The following is a 21506-nucleotide window of genomic DNA, read 5'->3' on the forward strand; positions in this document are numbered from 1 at the left end:
TCCCAGGGCTCTCCCAACCTCACATGCTCGGGCAGGTGCCTCAACCTTGTGCTCCCTCTCCTAAGCCAGAACAGGCCAGCAACCTCTCTGCAGGCTTGCTGTGAAAATGAAAGAGCAGGCACATGGCAGGCACCCAACCAAGCTGCCTGTGGTTGCCAAGACTTTGTTAACAGAGTTAACACCTAGGAGAAATTTCCATCAGAAGTATTTGACCAGGGTCGCCTGGGTGGCTCAGTGGTTGAGCGTCTGCCCTCGGCTCAGGGCGTGACTCCGGGGTCCTGGGATCGAGTCCCACATGGGGCCCCCTCAGGGAGCCTGCTTCTCCCCTCTGCCTGGGTCTCTGCCTCTCTCTAGGTCTCTCATGAATAAATAAATAACAAGAAAAAGAAAAGAAAAGAAAAGAAAAGAAAAGAAAAGAAAAGAAAAGAAAAGAAAAGAAAAGAAAAGAAAAGAAAGACAAAGAAAGAAAAAGAAAGAAAGAAAAAGAAAGAAAGAAAAGAAAAGAAAAGAAAAGAAAAGAAAAGAAAAGAAAAGAAAAGAAAAGATAGATTTGACCAGCGGAATGAATTTTATAGCGTTTGATGGATATTTCCAGGTATTTTCCCAAAGGGTCATGGCAGTGTGTGGTCAGGGGTCCTCTGCTGCTCACCAGGACTGGGTTCTATCGCTTCCTTTTGTGTGTCTACGTGAGCATGAGGGAACTCACACCTTGTTGTTGGACTCTAAGCTCCCTGATCACCAGGAGGGCGAGCATGTCCCTTCTCTTTCTGTTGGCACTCCCCCCCGCGGTGAGGGACGGGTCTCTCACTGTCCTGAGCCCCTTTCCTGTTGGTCTGTTGGTGATTTTCATACAAGTCCTTCACAGCCAAAGGAAACAAATGCCCATTCTGCTCTTTTCCCTCTACTTTAGTTTTCTAAGTCTTCATTGACAAAAATTAAAATGTGTACTACAGCCAAATGATTATTTCTTTTTTTTAGAGAGAGAGGGAGAACACACAGAGGGCAGGGGCAGAGGTAGAGAGAGAGAATCTCCAGCAGACTCCACACTGAGCATGGAGCTGGACATTGGGGGCTTGATCTTCCGATCCTCAGACCATGACCTGAGGTGAAATCGAGTCAAAAACTTCATCAGTTGTGCCACCCAGGCGTCTTGATAATACTTTCAACTAGGTTGTTTAGCCACTGGCTTCAGAGTGGGGAAAGAGGGAATGTGGTCCTACCCCACCTCTGCCTTGTCGGGGAGGAGGCAGCGAGTGACAAAACTATATCCTGGCTGCAGTTGTCATTTTAAAACTCAAAGGTTTTCAAATATAAACAATGACAGTGATTCAGCCATAAAAACACCAAAAAACATTAATTCATGGCTTACAGTCTATTTTTCCATTTTTTCAGGTCTCAAATACCACTCTGTCCTGAATATGAAAAATAGACCTGTTTTGAAAAAGACTGTGTGTGGCCAGTCAACCATGCAAGGTTGGGCCTAAGGCCACGGCTCATGGTCTCACCTGGTGAGCCAGTGCCCCAGGTCAGGCCGGTGGGCCCACTGCACACCCGTCTGGTTTAGGGACCGCAGCAGCCGACAGCAGGTAAGTATCACCCATGGACTTGCCAACACCATCCACTTCTCGTAGCCTCTGAGAGTGTCAAGGGAAGTGAGGCTTCTAGACACTCCGTGGGGCTCTAACGTGTCACAGCCAGTGCTCCTGTCCTGTAATGCTGCTGCGGTGCGGATGAATTCCTCCTCCACGTGTGGGCACTGCTGGGGTTCACTGTCGTCCCTCAGAAGGCAGTTTCTGTAGATTTCGTGACACAGAGCCAGACACAGGGTGTTAATGAGGAAATACCAGGTCTGGTGCTCCTCCTCGATGAAACTGCTTGCACCCAGACTCAGCACGTGGCCCATGGTCCCCAACAAGATAAGAACATCTAACTCCGACCATCGTGGCTTTGGATGAGCTGGATTCTATAAAAGGAAAATGCATTTTGTGAGGGGAAAAATATAAAAATTACACAAATCCCACCACATGCACTTAAAGTTCTTGCTGACCTGCTGTGACAGGCACTTGCTGCTCCTCCTGCCCCACATCCCCACCGCCCCCTGCCTATCCTCCTGGGGCATGGCCAGGGAGCATAGAAGCAGCATGGGCTGTTGTCATCCTGGACTGCAAGTCCTAAGCTGAGTGACAAAGAGAATAAAGATACTTAGCCCCACGCCATCTGCAGAGAGCTCACCTCCCAGCCCCTGAGCCCAGTCCTCCTCGAACCCTCACCCTTTCTCTGGGAGCCTGAGGTCTTCAAGGGGGTCCACAGTCAGTTCCTGCTTCTTGAAACCAAAGAACCCCCAGGATATATTCCACCAGAGAGTTTTCATTAAAATGGCCAATTCTATTGAAACAACAAAGTTGGCATCACGGTACTAACCCTTAAATATACTAACTGAAAACATTTAAAATTAAAGATGAGATTTTAATGACTGTCATTTGATGACTACTTAATATTTACTCTATTTATCATGTGCAGTTTGTGTAAGGTACAGAGATACTGTGGACCTATTTAGGCCCCGAGGAATCAAACGGCTCTAGGGAAACCTGTACGCTAATGGGGAACAGAGATGTGCTACAAACGACAGCCCGTGAGGTCCTCAGACTGAGGTGAGGCAGCTGCACCGAAGGGCCAGGCATCACCTCCCCGGGTCCTTTGGGCCCCGGGCACCACGGACCAGCCATGGTTGTCCCCCTCTGCCTCACTGCTCTGCCACCACACCACGAATAAAGGTGTCAGAGGCCAAAGATTCTAAGAAACCTAAAGGTTTGAAAAGAAAAGGTGGGATGAGGACAGGGTCCTGGCCTCCTGCTGAACTTCCTAGAAGGTCTACTGAGTTGATTCTTTTCTCTCTGGAATGTTCCTCCCTTGGCTGCAGCTCAAATACTCTTGGAGAGGTGTCTGATTCACATGCTGCCCCACCAGCACTGTACAGTCCCATGCTGCCCCAGTCACAGGGACTCTGTCTTTCCAATAAAGAAACGAGGCACACGTGACCTGGCAACACAGATCTGAGTGTCTGAAGCTGGGATGCTCAGACGTCATCCCCTCTGAAATGTGGGCTCCCCTCCTTGGCTCCGCCTGACACACACCTGGGGGTTAGCAGTGTCTGATGCTGGAAGATCAGCTGGAGTAAGAGAAAACGGCCTAGCCAGAGAGCCAGTGCCCCACGTATAGGAACCAGCCTTACCTTGCTCAGGAACTTTCCATCACCAAAGGTCTTGGCAAGAGCAGACACCACTGCACAGAGCAGTGCGGAGACCAACACCATCACTCCGCCTGCTGTCAGCCACGAGAGGCCACAGAAGTAGCAGGAACTCTCGGCCGAGGTGCACACAATGACGTGAAGAGCGGAGAGAACCAGCAACGTCAAGTAAAACAGCAGAGAAAACACAGGCGACCACAGAGGAACCTCCAGTTCGGCCTTGTTGCTCAGTGCTTCCGGGATGCTGAGTAGGAGCAGGGAGAGAACCTGGGAGGGGAAAACAGCGGCAGTGTGCACTTGGAGAGAACCATTCAGAAAAAGCCTGTCTCCTGACCTTGTGCCAGCTGTTCAAGGGTTGGAAACAAAAGAAGAAAGCCCGATAAACACGATTTCTGATGACCCGCCAAGAATGCATGCATGCAGCAGCACGGAACACAGCCAGCCACCTGATTCCTGACGATACTTGGGGCACAAGGACACACAAGAGTTCAACAAACAAGGAAACGGATATTTTTCCATTTTTAGAAAAAAACAGTATTTTATGTGCTTTACACTACAGTATTCTGGCTAAGTTATCGAATCAACAGCTGAGCCACGATACAAGCACCCGTACCTCCAATACCACGACAGTCCCCACCAGCATGGAGTAGATGTCGTACTGGGCCACTTGTCTGCTCAGGGACAGGCTCAGGGTCCTCAGGGCATCCAAGTACTGCCTGCGAACCTTGGCTCCCAGGTTGAAAAGGACTTCTGAGTTATTTTCCTCCAAGTACAGTCTGATCCAGTTCCCATGCAACCTCTCTGACATTTTAAACTGCTCAAATCCAGGCTCTAGCAAGAAGAGGACAAGGTTACACACACAAATCGCCGACACGTGTATCGTTTCAAAGTATTCAGTTATTCACAGCACATGGTGTGTGCATGAGGTCTGTGCCTAATGAAGACGAACCATTCCTTGGGGGGTGGCCAGCAGCGCCCTGAGTAAAAACAACAGCTGATGATGCTCATGAATCCTCAGACATCCTCCTGCCAGCCCGCCACGGCCCAAGTCACAGAACAGCACACGACACGGACAGAAGTGTCTGCCCACTGCTCTGCCCTTTCTCTAGCTCCCACGCCTGGCCTTGCCTCCTCCTCCCCCGTCTCTCTCAGGCTCTCTCCAAGCTTTCCTTCTCTAATGTGTGATATAACAACCACCCGGGAGGGCATCACATGAAGGGCCCCTGGTGTTACAAATCTTTGCAACCCGCACCCACCGTGAGGACTGGGCAGGCAGTGGCCTGATGCCGCTTTCACCACATCCACTTGCCACCTTTTACTGACAGCACCCGTCTCTGACCTGCTCTCCTACTTCACAAGTCCTCTCTGGGAAGGGCCGGCAGTCCGACCCCTTCTGTTGTGATGCCAAGATAGATGATCCATCGGGAGGCAAAGCCAGGGCTGCCAGAATGGCTCCTGGATGAAGCCCAGCCCCAGCTGCTGCCGGCTCCCTCTGTGGGATGGCAGTGGCAGGCAGCTCAGCATCAGGAAGCTGCCTCGCTTCCTTCTGGAGTTGGGCCCGACTTACTGGTGACTCAACTAGCCTGCACAGCAAGAACTTCCTTCCTGAGACAGCCTGGTACGTAATGTATTCTTCCAGCAGAACCATTCCGAGGGGGTCTGGGACATGCCTGCTAGGGTTAGGGTTGCTGGGTAACCCTGAGCACAGCCCAAATGCCTGAAGCCCTGCCACTGCTGCGGATGCCAGGTGACCAAGTGCTGGTGGCCGGCATGACTCTAAGCCCATGTCCGTTCTCTGCCCATGACCTGAGATGGGGATGACGACCATTCCCACTCCAGAGGGGCAGCACCCAGACACCAGCTCACAGGCTGGCAGGAGACAGCTGAGATCTAATTAGCCTGTATCTAGGATGGAAGCATTGTTATACCCCACCACCCAGAGTCACAGAGACAGGGGGGCAGCAGTGTCTATACTGCACCTCCTAGAATCATGGAGACGTGGGTACCTGTGTATGTATCCAAATAAGTATTTACCGAGCACCAACTACATGCTACGTGCAAATACGTATAGTTCCTGCCTGCTTGGGCCTGTGATCTAGCTTGGTTCTCACATGGGCATGTGAGTACAAATTGTGAAAAGTGCTATGAAGGAAATGGGGGAATATGGGAAACTGAAATCTGGGGTTGAGCATGGGGAACCTAAGGTCTGATATTGAAGCTGAAGTGGCAAGTGGCCCAGAAATCCACCAGGTGATTTATGGGGAAGAGCATCCAGTCTGTGGGAATAGCACATGTAAAGGTCCGGAGGTGAGAAAAGTCTGTTCCACTGGGATGAAAGTCAGGGGGGCGATGGGAGAGTTGTCTCAGATTGGGCTGGATATCAGGGGAGGCCTGGAAATCGATTTCAGCATCAGACATGTACCCAGTTCTGTCTCAGGAAACAGGATCACTGAGGGTACAGACCAAGGGCGTCCTAGGAATGTAAGTCCCCGTGAACGCTTCTCCTGCCAGGGACTGGCTTATGCTCATCTCATGGACTTCTTTCCAGCCACGCTCACTGCAGTCCTTAATTCTCCCTACTTGCTCCTCCTGAAATAAGCCAACAACCCTCACTATGGTTTTGTTTAGTGTTTTACTGGTTGTTAGTACAGGAAAAAGTACACACATTACCAAGAACAGATTTGCAAAAGCTACTAAACTCACAAGTTACTTTTGAAAACAAATAAAGTAAAGCTTGTCTCTAGTCTGAACTGAAATGTGCACCAGGGCGGGCCTCACTTTTCACACGGTTGCCCACTACGGATGGACAAGGGGCTGGCCCCCAAGCTCTCCCACCAGTCAGGACACCTGGTGCCCCACTAGTCCTTGCTGGTCTTCCACGAGCAAGTCAAGGCCAGTCTACACCTCAGTGCGAACCCACAGGCATTCACTCTACTTCCTAGTACTCCACTATCTCAAGTAGGAAAAGTTGCCAACGTCACATTAATTGCTGCCTCACACTAGGAGTGCACCTCCTCTAAGATTCCCAAATCAGCCCCAGCACCAAACACGCTGTCCTTGATGTCCCCTGATGGTCAGATAAATTGTATAAGAAGATGGTCCCGGGCAGATGTGCTCTCTTGTTCTGGATCATTCCTACCAGCATAGCATATAAATACCCCTTAGTTTCTCCCAGCTTAAAAATAAAAACAACATACTCTGTGTTGGCCTCCGTCCACCTTACACAACAGCCATTGCCACAGCTCAGTCCCTTCCCTGCCTGACTCTAGCCCAGCTTTCTCCCAGCACTCCACGTGCACCGCTCCTGACCAAGTCGCCGAGAACCTCACTTGCCAGATGAACTGTCAAGCCTCAGCTGCTCGTTTTATCTTACCTTGAGCGGCATTCAACTTAGCTGCCCACTCCTCCCTTCCTAAAAATCTTTCTTTACTAGGCTTCCTTGGCATCAATCGCCTCACTCTGCAAGTACCCCATTTCACAAGCTTGCTCCTCCTGCACCCCCCCCCCCACTTCAGGAACAGTCACCCTGTTCTTCCACTGCTCTGCTGAAAATCCTGTTTTACCCCGCCTGTCTGGCTCCCCCACACCCTATATCTAGTGCATCAGAGGAGGCCTGCTTGCACTGCCACAGCCTGGGCCCACACCCCACCTCTCCCTGGAGCACCGCAACAGCCTTCATTACACAACACAGGGCGGAACCCTCCACGAGGGCACCTGAGAGAGCCTTTGAAAATGCAGCGCGAAGTTTTCAGACTCTGTGTGGAAGGCTGCATGAGCTCCCACCTGGTTCATGACGGAAGTAAGAGCCCCTCCAAGGTCTAAATGGCCTACCTCCAACCTCGTCTCCTTCTGCCTTGCTCCAGTTCACCTGGCTCCGATCACTCTGTCCCTTGGCCATCCCCAGAGCAGGATCCTACATCTCCCACATGCTCCTTCTGACTCTCAAAGGCCAGGCCTGCCCTGACAGCCCTTTCCCACCTTCCTCAGTACATCCTTTTTTGGAGACACTCATCACCATCTGACAGCTACTGCTACTTCTCCACCTCTAGAAGGTAAGCTCCATGAGGGCAGAGGCCTTGTGTTTCAGATGCTTTTAACAGTCTCCAGCCAAAGAGGAACTTAGTGAATAAATTCCATATTTGTTGAACGAATACATTTATGAAAGAGCTTGATACAGATAATTGTATCTGTGGGTGCTGCTAATGGTGACCATCAGGGTTCTAAGAAAACAGAAGTACAAAGACTGATGACCTGCACACTGCAAACACAGGGAAACACCAGGTGCGATAGAAACATAGTCTGTTAACTGAGTTACCTTTTTCGTATGACGGCACATTCTCTTGCAACAATTTGCTGAGCTGCACTGCATTTAAATGTAAAAACCTCAGCTGTTCTCTCACCGGTCTCCCCTCCACGGTGGGGAACAGGAGGCTGCCGACACTGTTCCCTGGAATCGGCAGGCCAAGCCCTATTGCTAGGGTTGCAGCCAAGTCAGTCTGCTGAACGTGCTTTGGACGTCTGATGTCACCTAGAGAAAAGACAACGGTTTAAGTGACAGGCTCTCAAACATTGGTCATTCCCTCGACCTGCGATGACCATCTCTTCGCATGTACATATATAGAGAAATAATCTCATTGGTGTTTACGTCAACAAATTTACTAACACTCATTCCATGTGGTCACAGGGCCTTCCCCAAAGTAGCATATGATATGTGGGAGAGATAGCAGCACAAGAAACTCGATACTGAGTGTCAGAGCCTGGGGTGGGCACAGAGAGAGCAGACAGCTCTGCAGATGCTGAGGGATGGTTGCCTTGGTGAGGACAACAGTCAACCATTCAGAGAGGTCCACAGAGCGCTGAGAAACAGACACAGACATGAGCATCAGAAGGCACCCCTACCTGAAGAGAGTAGAATGAGGCTAGATTCAGCTGGACCGAGTTCTCTAACCAACTCCAACAGACAAGACATCTGCCTACTGATGGCCTGATTGAAGGGCTGGTCTCCTCACCAACCCTTACAAGGAGAACAGGTGCCACATCAGGACACTGATGCTTCCAAAAATACATCTGAAAATGCTCCTATCTTCATGAAAGAAGATGTTGGTTGAAAGATGGTTCTATACAGCATGATTTTTTTCCAGAAGGTCTTGACATCACTTCTAGAATGCCTTGTCTTTTCTCTACTCATGTGAAATGCCATATTTTGTTACCCAATGCTCAGATCTACTGGGGTCTATTTTTGGCCTCTTGATTTTGCTCTACTGATTAGTGTAATTAGCTCTTGCCAGCAATATTTCGAGACCTGTAATTCTGTAATACTAATACAAGGCAGGCCACATTACATAGCGGGTTTTATGCTGTAGAAGAAGGAAGAGCATTTCATCAGAAGACCATTCTCCCCATGTAGCACCCAGGCCTTTTTCCATGGGCCCCAGCAATGTGCTCTGTACAGCTAAGCCACCTTTCACACATTCGATCAACAAACACTGACAAGACGGCCACTATGTGCCACTATTCTGGGCTTAAGGGATAGAATATAACAGAACACGTCAAGTCTCTCCCTTCATGGAGCTTACATCCTGTTGGGAGGAGGAAGTCAATAACATATACCTGCTCTGCCCTATGTGGAGGTCAAGCAGGGGAAGGATCTCCTTTCGGGACCCTCTGACGCTGGACTGGCCAGTTTCTCTTACCAGGAGGTCAGAACTCTGGGGGTGGAAAGTAGCAGGCTGGCGGGTATGTGAAATCACATGATACACAATTCAAAACTCCTTATTTTTCAGAATAATAAACACCTTAAGATGTACTTTTATTAAAATAAACAACAAAAATTTACATGGATCTGTAGATAAAAATAAGCCTCTAAAGACCTATCAGGAAGGGTGGCATGAAGAGTTCTATGGGTCTGCTTGCCAGGAAAACAAGCATAACTGGTAAAAATGATAAAAACCAACATTACCACAATGATTTATGGCTTCTGGAAACCATCTAGGGGCATACAGCAAATGAAGACATTTTCCCTAAATCTTACCTAATCTTTCCTAAGCTTGGTAAGAACAGGACAGTGTGAGACTCTTGAGGAACCATGATTCCCTCCTGCCCACTGGGCAGCTCAGTGGGACAGCCTCCACTCTGAGAGGATGCAGCAAAGAACACGGGGCTCCCTGACTCATCCCTGGGTCCCTGTGAGGGCTCTGAGCTCTCCTGGGGAGGGACAGACTGACAGCGTTGCCCATCCTCCTCAGCTATGTGACATACAGGCTCAATCCCAGGTGAGTGGCTGGGGGCTCCCTTTTTCTGCCCAGCCCCATAGAGAATTTCTACCCCAGGCACAAAAGGCCAAAAATATTGGGGCCCACTCATCCTTACCTCAGTCTGCTTGTAGGGTGGAGGCTGCCCCCAGAAGAGGCTAGTGGAAAAGACCAGAAGCTACTACACAGACCCCTCTGAGAGAAAGGGACCACTGTCACCACCCATAACTAGAAACCGTGGCTAAGAGACTTTGCTCCAGGCAGGCCATAGAACAGAGCAAAGCTCACCACAAAAGAACTGATTTTGTCTGAAACAGAAGGTGGTGAATTCAAGCCTAGGAATGCTCCTGAAAGCAGTGGAGATTTTGGAGGCGGGCAGCTGGAGGAAGCTGGTACCTTCACGACAGCCACAAGCTAAACCAGAGGCCAGCTGGGCACTCACAGAGAGGGCCAGGGAAGAAGACAACAGGAAGAGTCAGAATCACCTCAGAGAATGGCCTCAAAAATGACCCTGCAAAGGAGCTCAAATACAAGATTAGATCGTGGAGCACATTTATTATAAGTTGTCAAAATCAGCTGGCAATGAGTAGAGCCTGACAGTGGGGTATGACAGCAACAGGGGCAATAGCCTAGCAAGCCATCACAGAGAGAGACAGGCACAGAGCATCACTGAGATGGCTGTCACCCTAGGAGGGCTGTGCCAGCATGGGAGAGACGGCTGACTTCATCCTGCGGGAGAGACTCCACCGTAATGGTCTAGCCGTGTCACTCAGCGAATAAACAAGGGAATGACAATGATGACAGCCCTGGGGGCAGGGTGGTGGGGGTGGGGGTCAGCATCCAGAGTTGTTACAGTATATTATCGGAGATGGTCAGTTTTCACTGAAAACTATGAGCAATGATGCAAATTAATAGGACAGTATAATTCAGACAGAAGAAAAGGCAATAGAACTTCCAGTAAAGGGCCCAGATGCCAGAGTTTTGTAAAAGACCATCTTTCAAGCAGCCGCCGCAGACACATTCAAAGACCTACAGCAAACTATGCATAGACCATAAAGGTCTGATGAAAAGAGAAAAATTATAAAGAGAGAAATTATAAAGAAAAGAACAAATGGAAACCATGAAAATGAAAACTAATAATTGAAATGAAAAATTCACTTAGTTGTACAATAGGAGATTCTGAACTGGTAGAAGAATCACCAAATTTGAAGGCAGATTGATAAAAATGGTAAAATCTGAGAAACAGAAACTTTCCCAAACTTGATGAAAACCATTAATCTACACATTCAAGAGGCTCAATGAGGGGGATCCCTGGGTGGCTCAGCGGTTTAGCGCCTGCCTTTGGCCCAGGGCGGGATCTTGGAGTCCCGGGATCAAGTCCCACATTGGGCTCCCTGCATGGAGCCTGCTTCTCCCTCTGCTTGTGTCTCTGCCTCTCTCTCTCCCTCTCTGTGTGTCTGTCATGAATAAATAAATAAAATCCCTGCTCCTGTGTCTCTGCCTCTCTATGTCTATCATAAATAAATAAACAAATAAATACATCAATTAATCTATCTCTATCTATCTATCTATCTATCTATCTATCTATCTATCTATAAAAAAAAAAAAAAGAGGCTCAATGATTGCCAAGTCGGATAAACACAAAGGACACAGCCATATTATAATGAAAGTGCTGAAGACAAGAGAAGGAAAGCCCAGTCACGCTGGGGAGGTCTCATCAGAAACCTGCAGCCAGAAGGCAGCAGGACCCAAAGGACTGAAAGAGGGAAGAATGGTCAGCAAAACTCTTTTAAAAATGAAGCCAGGGGATCCCTGGGTGGCTCAGCAGTTTGGCGCCTGCCTTCGGCCCAGGGTGTGATCCTGGAGTCCCGGGATTGAGTCCCACGTTGGGCTCCCTGCATGGAGCCCCACGTCGGGCTCCCTGCATGGAGCCTGCTTCTCCCTCTACCTGTGCCTCTGCCTCTCTCTCTCTCTGTATGTCTCTCATAAATAAATAAAATATTTTAAAAAATGAAGCCAAAATAAAGACATATCAGATTAAAAGAACAAAAAAGAAACTACTCATTGCCAGCAAACTTGACTTATAAGAAATACTTAAATACTTGAAAACAAGTGACTCTAGATGTTAACCTTGATCCATAAAACAAGCAAAGAGCATCAGTAAAGTTAACTATAAAATTCTAAAACAGCATGAGAACACATTTAAAAAGCCATTATAGAAAACACCTATATAGTTCTGTCCCTGGTTTGTTACACATAGAAATAAATGTACTGTATTTGGGGCGCCTGGGTGGCTCAGCCAGTGAAGCGTCTGCCTTTGGCTCAGGTCATGATCATGGAATCCTGGGATTGAGCCCAGCAGGGAGCCTGCTTCTCCCTCTCCCTCTGCCCCACCCTGCTGCTCATGCTCTCTCTCTCAAATAAAATCTTAAAATAAAAAAAGGTAGTATATTTGACAGTAACAGTACAGACAAGGTAGGTGGAGCAAAGAAAACACCACCACATTCCAGGGGCACCTGGATGGCTCAGTCTGTTAAGTGTATGACTCTTGATTTGGCTCAGGTCATGATCTCAAGGGTCCTGGGATGAAGCCCCAGGTTGGGCTCTCTGCTCGCTGGGGAGTCTGCTTGTCCCTCTCCCCCTGCCCCTCCCTCTGCTTGCATGTACTCTCACATGTTCTCTACAATAAATAAATAAATCTTAAAAAAAAAAAAAAAAATCTGTCCACACAAAAACTTCCCAGATGGTCACAACAACATTATTCATAACAGCTGAAAAGTAGAAACAACACATGTATATCAACTGATGAATGGATACATGACGTGGGCTATCCATTATGTGGCACAATAATTCAGCCTAAGAAAGGACGAAGTCCTGACATCCACTACAGTCTGGATGAACCCTGAAAACATTAGGCCAAGTGAAACCAGCCAGTCACACAAGGCCATGTACTACAGGGTCCATTTACAGGAAATGTCCTGAAGAGGCAAATCTATAGAGATGGAAGAAAGATCTGCAGTTGCTGGCAGTGGGTGAGGGGGTGGGAGAGGTCAGTGGGGGTGCACTTTCCTAGAATGAATACTGACTCTGAGTGAACTACTTGCAGTGCAGTCCTGGCTCCTAAGATAAGCATAATGAGATTACTGAACACAACCATGCTTGATACAAGGAAACACATGACAAAACACTGGGAAGCTACTGTTGGCACTGAGGTCAGTCACCTGAACAACTCTCTCAGGTGTCCTGCACATGCAGCTGCTCTGGCTATTTCTGGCAATGAACCCTGTCAAGCCTCCCAAGGAGGAGATTTTAAATACCCATCTTGGAGATGAAACATCAGCACTTTAGTTCAACGACAACTGTCACATAGTTGTCTCTTTTGCTCCCCAGACTATAAGCTCCCCGAGGGCAAAGTCTGCCCACAGTGCCCGGCTCAGTGCCTGGCCCACCACAGGTACTAAGTACACCTCTGCTGGATCGAGTAGGAAGGGTGGTTCTGGCATAGGGCTCTCGCTCAGGCAGGGGAGCCATGAGAGACCCTGCTTTGGGTACACAGTGAGGGAGAGCCAGGTGTACAAGGCTGGTGCTCTGGTGGGTAGTGTGTGCACTCACTGGAAGGCAGGCTTCAGTAAGACAGCCAGCTAAAACAGGAAGGCTCAGTTCCCAAGAGCCAATGACATATCTTAGGAGATCAGAGGTCCAAGAGGAGGAAGTGTTGCAAAAAGATAGAAGGAAATCAGTGGAATTTCTTCCCCATTCAATTCTCACTCTAGTGGAAGATTCATTCATTCAACAAACCTTTTTGGTGCCCATCACATACCAGCTGATGTTCAGGCCCAAGGCAGGCCTGTACCAATGAACAAAACAGACTTGGTCCTGCCCGACCGTGGCATGAGGTGCACAGGGGAGGCGGCTGTTACACGCATCACACAAGTAAGTCTATAATTCCTATCTAAGCAAAGAACGAGGGCAGCAGGCATGGACTACTGTGAATGACGAACAGAGGGAAGGCAACGTAGTTTCATGGATGAGTGAGATGAGCTGAAACCAAGGATGAATGGACAAGTAGGCCAAGAGGCTGATGATGCTGGCGTTGGGCACATGGGGAAGAGCTTGTCACTTGGAGAGCCCATGGAAAGGGTAGAGGCCGGGACACAGAGAGTAATGGTGAATATGGTTCAGGATGAAGCTGTGAGGCAGCAAAGAAGCCTCATGCAGGATTGTTACTTGATCCAAAGTTCAGGTACTGAAAGGTTTTATGTACGGGAGCTCAGGATGGTCTGAAATGTGGGGAGCAAGGGAGAAAGAGGGTGAAGGGGGATGCCCACGTTTCCACCTGGAAGAGTCACACCAAAGTGCCATTTGTTGGCAGGGGAATACAAGAGGGCAGATTAGACGTGAAGCTGTCACAGTTGCTCTCTACCTGTGGAAGACCCAAGTGGAGGTGTCAGACAGGCAGCTGAGTAGACAGTCTAGAGACTGGAAGAGAGGAGACAGCTGGAGGGATAAATCTGACAAGCGTGAGCCAATCATGGCATTTACAACTACGGGAGTGGACGAGATCATCTCAGGAGTGAATGTGGAATGAAACCAGGAGGCAGTCCAGGAAGTATGCCAGGGCAGGGAGCTAAGCCAGCAAAGACGACTAGATAGCAAAGTGAGAGGTGGGAGGAAAACCAGACAAATGGGAGCTACCAGAACCCGGGGTCAGAAGCGCCCAGTGGTACTGAAGGATCATGTGAGAGGAAGGCAGAGAGTGTCCAACTCAGAAATAACTGGTGAGCAAAGGCGAGCATGTTGTAAAGTGAGGAGGCGGAGGCCAGAGCTGCTCGTGTGTGTTTGGGGTGGAGAGCTGCAGGGTCTCAAGGCTGACAGGGCTCAGCTAGTTCTGCTCTGACTGATCCCATGACTCTTCGTTCAGAGTTTCAAAAGGTGGATCGTCTGTAAAAATTTCAATTCATGTTTCTTTTTTTTAGTTCACATGTGTTCAGATGTCTTGAAGCTACTGGAAATTTTTATTAACGGTTCAGATATCCAGGCAGTGACGTTCATACAATAAAATTCCTACAAAGAATATTTGTATTTTAAGAATTGGGGCAAGAAATGTAAACTCCACATCTGGCTGCCCCTTGCCCATTAATTTTCATCTGTACACTGCTCAGGACATCTCAAACTTACACAACTTCTAAGAAAACAATTTTAAAAATTAGAATCAGTCTATAGAAAACAGATACATAAAATACAGTTTTAAAATAGTAAACATTCCTAAATCCTCACCAGGTTTTCTTTCAAATGCAGAACTGATTAAGATCAGGGCGGTGTTAAGCTCCTCCATGGAAGAGGCCCCATGACCGCCAGTTTCAGACATGCCGTGATCACCACAGAGAACCAGCAAATTGGGTACAAGAGTTTCTCTCTCCTACAAGGCAAAGGAAAAATTCCAATTGCATTTGGCCTGAGGAGAACACATGACCTTGGTAAGGAAACGACTTTAGATTTTGCCTTTACTTCATAAATAGTAACTCTTTGTAAATGAGTTAGATGTTTTTGTTTTGTTCTTTTACAGGTAGATCAAAGGGCTAAAGACAAATAATATCATAAAACTAACAGAATCATACGGAGGTCACGGAGCACAGGCAGGTACATTTAGGGCCTCTGAAGGCCGAGGATTGGGGCTTGGTTTCTGTTTCTGCCACTGCTGAGCTGGGACAGCCCAGGTGCACTCCTTGTCACGCCTGTCTCCTCGGGTGTCACACGGGCCTGCCCCTCAGCCTGGGACACCAGCCAAGGGCCTCTGCTGCTCCCGGACGGACATGCCACATGGTCTGCCTTGCCCCTGCTGTTCTCCACCCGGACACGCCTTCACAGGCGGCGTATCCTCCTCCCCTCCCTTCAAGGCTCTGCTCTCATCTCACACGACCTGAAGGACAGCTGGCCTCACCATTCTACTGAGAATCATGATTTCTCTCTCAGAAGCTGTTCACTCCTCCTGCCCTGTTTCCTGAGGCACCAGTCACTTTTCAGTGTACTTATGGACTCGTCGATTATCCTCGTTTGTCCTTCCTAGCTACCGTATGAGCTCCGCGGATGCCTGGACAGATCAGCAATACAGAAGCCCTCACAAGCTAGTAGTTGGATGAAAAGGTGAATGGTGGACATGGTCAGAGCTGTAGGAGGCTGAGCCTGTGCTTACAGGTGACCTGAGTGATGGTGGGTGTGGCGTTCACATAGGTCTCAAGTCCACTTCAGGAACTTGGTGTCTCCTAGGAGACGCTGGCACGGTGACACCCTAGTGCCATGTGAGCCTCACCTCAGACAGCAGTGAGGTGTGGATCTTCATCAGGATGCTGTCCATCTCTCGGAGTTTATGCCCAATCAGAGGACTGCTAGGCCCAGAAACGTGGCCGATGTGGTCCAGCCCGAGGTAGTGGAGGATTAACATGTCCCAATCCCCTCTTTTTAATACTTTATCCAAATGCCTTGTAACATTATCATCCACCTGTAAAGGAGAAAAGGTATGTACGAAGAGCTTCCCTTATTTCCCTTGATCTGCACTCTCCAAGGAAAAGTGATCCAGTCCTTTTAAAATCTAGGCGTTCGTTAGTACACAGGACTTAGAATCTGAAAAGACCAAAAAACCCTTCAACACAAACAGAGAAGCCCATCATAAAAAAAAGTTAAAACAAATATTAGCATTAGATTGAGATTTCACTAGTACTGTTCTCACGTTTCTAAAGTACACATAGAACATACTACACAGGCAATTTAAATAAGTGTTGTTCCGATGAAACCACTCTGAGGGATCCCTACTGGGAATTAACTAACACTAAGCAGGTGACCAGGTCACACAGGTGCCAGAGTTCAGGTGACCTGTGGGGTGAAGCTGAGGGCATCTAAGTGCGTCCTGTGCGAAGGATGTTCTGGGAGGACAGAGATATAGCTCTCAGCAACTAGTGGTCGAGCAGCCCCTGACAGAGCCGTGAGCCTGGTCAGGCCTGACCACTCAGCCGGCCCACCTCCCTCTCACTGAAAAGTGTCTACGAAGGGAAGGGTCTCTGAGTGATGAGACAGAGGATGGGGAAACTCAGTGCTGCACGGTAACTGCTGCCTGCACAGAGGTTAACTTTACCAAAGGGTATTAACATGAGCAAGACTGTGAACGCCCTACCAGCGGCAAACTGAGCTGGTGCGGGTTTGTCTCTGCTCAATGGGGCCTCCCTCTGCTCCCAGGTCAACTTTCTAACTACAGGTCTAATCATGCCCTTTGCCTTGTTGGAGACCAAACTCCCAGCACAGGGCAGTGCCCCTCAGGACCAGGCAACCCCCAGCTCACCATCTGTCCTCCCACTTCCCCACTGGGGACACTGATTGCCACAATAACAGAAGAACCTATAGCCTCAAGGATCCCAGGGAGGCCATGAAGTCCTCAGGCTCTGCCTCGCACGAACGCTGCCACCCCCATTCTGTCCACTTGGGAAGTCCCCACTCACTTCTGCAAACAGCTGAAATGGCTCCTTGCTGGGAAGCCCTTCGTGACTCCCCGTACCCCATCAACAGGTGCTCAGCTAGCTGCTCTAGGAGAGCTGTGCTCACACCTGCATCACATTAATGTCCCCGGGTTATAAGTGATTATGTGAATGCACAATTTCTACGATCTCTCCATACTCCTCCCAGTATACTAATAAAGGCCACATACAAAACAACATTGCCTCTCACTAACAAGACTCTATCTAGTATGACAAAGTTTTCTTATTTTAAAAACTGACCTCTGTATAATCGGACACAAAAAATGAAGTTGTTCCATCATATTCCACAAAATGCTTTGGGAATAATTTTACCCATGTTTCATCTCCATAAAAGATAATTCTTTTTCCAGCTGCTTTTGCCTGTGTAATCACGTTGTCTTCTAGCAGTTCAGGGGAATTGAGGTTCCTGACAACATCGATGAAGCCGGGGAGGCTCCCTGTCATCAATGCCTGCAGGAGGAAACATTCAAGGAATTAGACTATAGAATCCAAACCATAGCATGGGAAGGGGTGTCAAAGATCATTTCATGGATGAAAGAGGAGAGCATAAAACTAGGATATACCTAGGCTGGGTCAGTGCTAGGACAGAGGGGAAACCTGCACATAATTTCTGGCAAAACTAGCAAACTCGATCACAAAAGACTTGACTTTATTTCAGCCAATGAGAGGATGGAAGCGGCGGCTATGGGCAGCTGGATGATAGTGGTGGACTGAAAAGCTGTGGGTTATAGCAACTGAAGAAAATGGCAGTGGGGTATGCATTGAAAACATGAACCTGTATATTCAACTTCCCATGAGGTCCTCACCTAAGCTTCACATCTGCTCTGTGTGATGAGCAACTCCATGTATTGATCCTACAACCTAGCAAATCTAACGTCCACTCTGCGTGAACAAGCATCCTCTCATGCACCCTGAGAGGAAAGCAGTCTCTAAGCAAGAACTCTCAGAAATTCTCATAGTAAACAGGCCCAGGGCTGCTGGTGGGACACCACTTTTCTGAACACACGCACAAAGCACTGCAATTTCCGGGAGGTAAGGGTGGGTGTGACAGATCCTCATACCTTTCTGACACAGAATTATGTCAACAACCTCCCTTGCTTTAGCACAGAGTCTAAGAGACCACAGTAATGGGCTACGCGTCTCCTGTTATCTGGAGTTATCCAACAACCCATGACACTGGCACCCAGGGACTTATCTGTAATAAATAGAAATCTAGATAATACTAATTAATAGGTATAATAATTTTGCCAAGACTTCTTTAACAGAAATGAAAAAAAAAAAGCAATATGAATTAACTTGACTTCTGGAATGCCAGAGGAGCTTGGCAAATCCTTTCCCCTAAGAGCAATGATAAAATAGGACAGAACTGCCCAAAACGACCATTTCAAGACTTTGAAAACTCACCAAGGATATACAACAAATTGCGAAGTTTTTATCTAAGACAAACTACTGAAGCTCAGTAAGAGCTGTGAGTACCTGTGATGTTTTAACATAGGCCGCTCCCCTTCCCCTATCCCTGTGATGTAGCGGGAAATGAGGACCTGGAAGGGTCCACCCGACTGGAGCTGCATGGAGAAGTTCCATGCCAGGGATGTGTTGAAAACAAGGAAGACCAACATCACAGCTGCCTAAGGCATCAATGCTGTTTGTGGAAGAGACAAGCCCAACATTTAAAAACGGGATCTCAGTTAGGAGTGCCTAGTGGGCTCAGTCAGTTAAGCGTCCGAACCTTGATCTCAGCTCAGGTCTTGATCTCAGGGCTGTGAGTTCAAGCCCCATGGTGAAGCCTACTTAAAAAAAAAAAAAAAAAAAAAAAAAAAAAAAAAATTAAAAATTAGAAAATAAGTAAAAATGGAGTCTGGGGAATGACACAGGTATAGCAAATTTCTATAAACTCCCACATATTCCTGGCATCTGGAAAGCTGCATGTACACATGAGGCTGACTGTGTGCTCAGGAGAGATCAGACAGTGCCTAGTTACCCATTCCTTCCAGCTGAGCAGGAGGCCCTACTCATGACAGGGGAGGCTTACTGGTGCCTGGACAGTGAGTATTAACCACACACAGGCCCCTAGAAAGGGTGGAAGGCCCACTGCATAATGTATTTAAGCACAGCCTCTGACCAGCATTGGCTATCCACTAACTATGCTGTCCCAGGGGTGACCTTCTGAAAGATCAGTTTAAAAATAAAAACAAGAACTTAAAACAAAAATAAGCAGATACCAGTTACTGTGCACTCCAGCAGAGACAGACGCTACAGAATGAGTTTTGGCAAGTAACTACAGTGGCAAACCAACAAAACGGTGGCAACAACCATTACTCCTGGGGTGGGGTGAAGGATCAAAATCCAGAGCTGAGGTGGGAGGTTGCACAGATATACCACATTTGTGAAATCTCAACAAACCATACATATAAAAATGTCTGCACTACTTTGTATGAAAATTCTATCTCAGTGAAATTATTTTTTTAAAAGGACAGCCTTCTTTTCACTCCAAAATTCTACCACTTACAGGTAACCAGTTACGTTGGGTGAGTACCCTTTCATACCTTTTCCTGTATGTGTATGATCACAAATATACAAAGATACACATTTTTTAAATAAAAATGTTAAGAAACTATAGAAAACAATTCTGCAGCTTGCTTTTGTTTTCCAATTAATAGCATATTCTGAACCTTTCACCCCAGAAAACACTTCATTTCAGCTACTTCATTTTCTTTTCAGGCAGCTACAGAGTATGCCAGTATTTGGACCAAGACCATTTTAATGGGCATGGACATGTATTTTAAAAAGCTTGCAACAAAAGTGCCATTTGAGCTGAGACCTGAAGGCTCATGTGTTGACTATAGGCGAGGGGGAGGTGCGCTGGGGCTTTCCAGGGGGAACAGAGCAAACTGTGAAAGCCCCACATCCAAAAGAGGGCAATACGCTTGGGGTAGGTGTGATCTATGTGGATGAATGGCTCAGGAAGAGGGAGAGCAACTCAGTTAAGGGCAGAGAGGTAAGCAGGGACAGGACCGTGCAGCCTCAAGGCCTGGGTTAGTAGGCCGATATAAACTAGAGCAGGGTTTGAAAAGGAGACGACTTGGTGTGTTTGGACAGGACCTGGGCACAAGGAGGTGCTGGGAGATTTTACAGTCCTGGCTGGAGACCACAGCAGATTGGACTGGGGGAGCCAGCAGTGCAGGGTCTGGCTCAGTGTTGAGTACCTGTCCACCTCATTTTGTATGAAGAGGTCATCATCAATCTTTACATTTTTACGTGATAGACAAAAGCCAGGGTTGCAGATTGCTTGAGTTCGTCTTGCCCTGATTACTAGTACAGAATCTCCTCATATGTTGACTTGCCATTTCAATGTCTTCCTTTGTGGATTTCTTTATATCCTTTGCCATTGGATTGTTGTCCTTGGCCAGATTCTCTTTACACATCATGGGCTTAACCTCTTGTTTGTGATATCAACTGTAAATAATTTCCCCAGTCTATCATTTGTCAGTTGACTTAGTTTATAGTGTTTTCTGGGGCACCTGGGTGGCTCAGTGGTTGAGCATCTGCTTTTGGCTCAGGGCGTGATCCCCGGTCCTGGGATCGAGTCTCTGATCCCCAGATCACAGGGAGCCTGCCTCTCCCTCTGCCTACGTCTCTGCCTCTCTCTCTCTCATGAATAATAAATAAAATCTTAAAAAAAAAAAAAAAGTGTTTTCCATCACATAACAGTTTTCTGTTTCCATGTGGTCTAATTTGTCCATCCTTTTCCCAGGGGCTTTTATGAGGTACTTGCCTCCTTCTCACACTAGGCTGTGTTCCCATTGACATTTTCGAGGAGGGCAGGGACTGCTTGGTACCCTTTACCCCAGGAAGCATGCAGGCAGCTGGGAGCCCTAGGAAGTCTAAGTGAGAGCCCAAGTCTGCCATCACCTTGGGGGTCTTCCTGTGGTTGTTGTGGCCTTGGGAACAGTAGTTTCTTGCCTTCTGAGAATGACGGAGGGCTCTGCAGAGACTACTGGAAGAGGACGTGGCCTGGTCACCATATTCGGCAGGAATGCCACGTAACATGCTATGACCAATGGAGGCTCTGGAACCAGACATACAGAGGCCTAGGCTCAGTTTCTAAGGCCGCTGTGTGGTTTCACCACTTCAAGCCTGTTTCCTCATCTGGAAAATGGAGAAGATGGCAGTGCCTGCCTCACACAGCCTAGGTCACGGGGCTGTTGTGACAGCATATGAGATAATGCCTGTGTTCTGTGCTCACCACACTCAGTTGGTCAGTACCTGGCTCCTTATTGTGGGGACTGTAAATTCCTTGAAGAAAGGAAAAGCATTCACAAATTAGTTTGTGAGAAAGTGCAATGAGAGGCATTAGCCTTGAGTTGTTAAGATCAGTGTGTCGTGACAACCGCATCAACACCTCAAGATTAATGAAGTCCTTTCCCTAACGGGAGACAAGGTAGGGGACACACTCCTTAGTCAACCTACTAAATCCTACCA

At 47.9% G+C, this 21506-nt stretch overlaps 1 protein-coding gene across 4 annotated transcripts in view; it reads right to left on the bottom strand.

Annotated features, from left to right (window-relative positions):
* The window catches only part of PIGG (phosphatidylinositol glycan anchor biosynthesis class G (EMM blood group)), a 37864-nt gene that overhangs the window by 13118 nt on the left and 3240 nt on the right, over positions 1 to 21506 (bottom strand). Inside the window, exons 3-9 of one of the 4 annotated variants that reach the window (XM_072810258.1) lie at positions 17265 to 17474; positions 15809 to 15997; positions 14776 to 14917; positions 7563 to 7775; positions 3861 to 4078; positions 3233 to 3514; positions 1506 to 1963 (exon numbers count right to left, since the gene is read on the bottom strand). In XM_072810258.1, the coding sequence (XP_072666359.1) occupies positions 1506 to 1963; positions 3233 to 3514; positions 3861 to 4078; positions 7563 to 7775; positions 14776 to 14917; positions 15809 to 15997; positions 17265 to 17474 (1712 nt within the window). Of the gene's footprint in view, positions 1 to 1505; positions 1964 to 3232; positions 3515 to 3860; positions 4079 to 7562; positions 7776 to 14775; positions 14918 to 15808; positions 15998 to 17264; positions 17475 to 21506 lie in introns of those variants that run through there. The other 3 variants (XM_072810269.1, XR_012023271.1, XM_072810283.1) reach the window with 3 other exon arrangements.

This window comes from Canis lupus, chromosome 2 (assembly GCF_048164855.1).
Source record: "Canis lupus baileyi chromosome 2, mCanLup2.hap1, whole genome shotgun sequence".
NCBI lineage: Eukaryota > Metazoa > Chordata > Mammalia > Carnivora > Canidae > Canis > Canis lupus.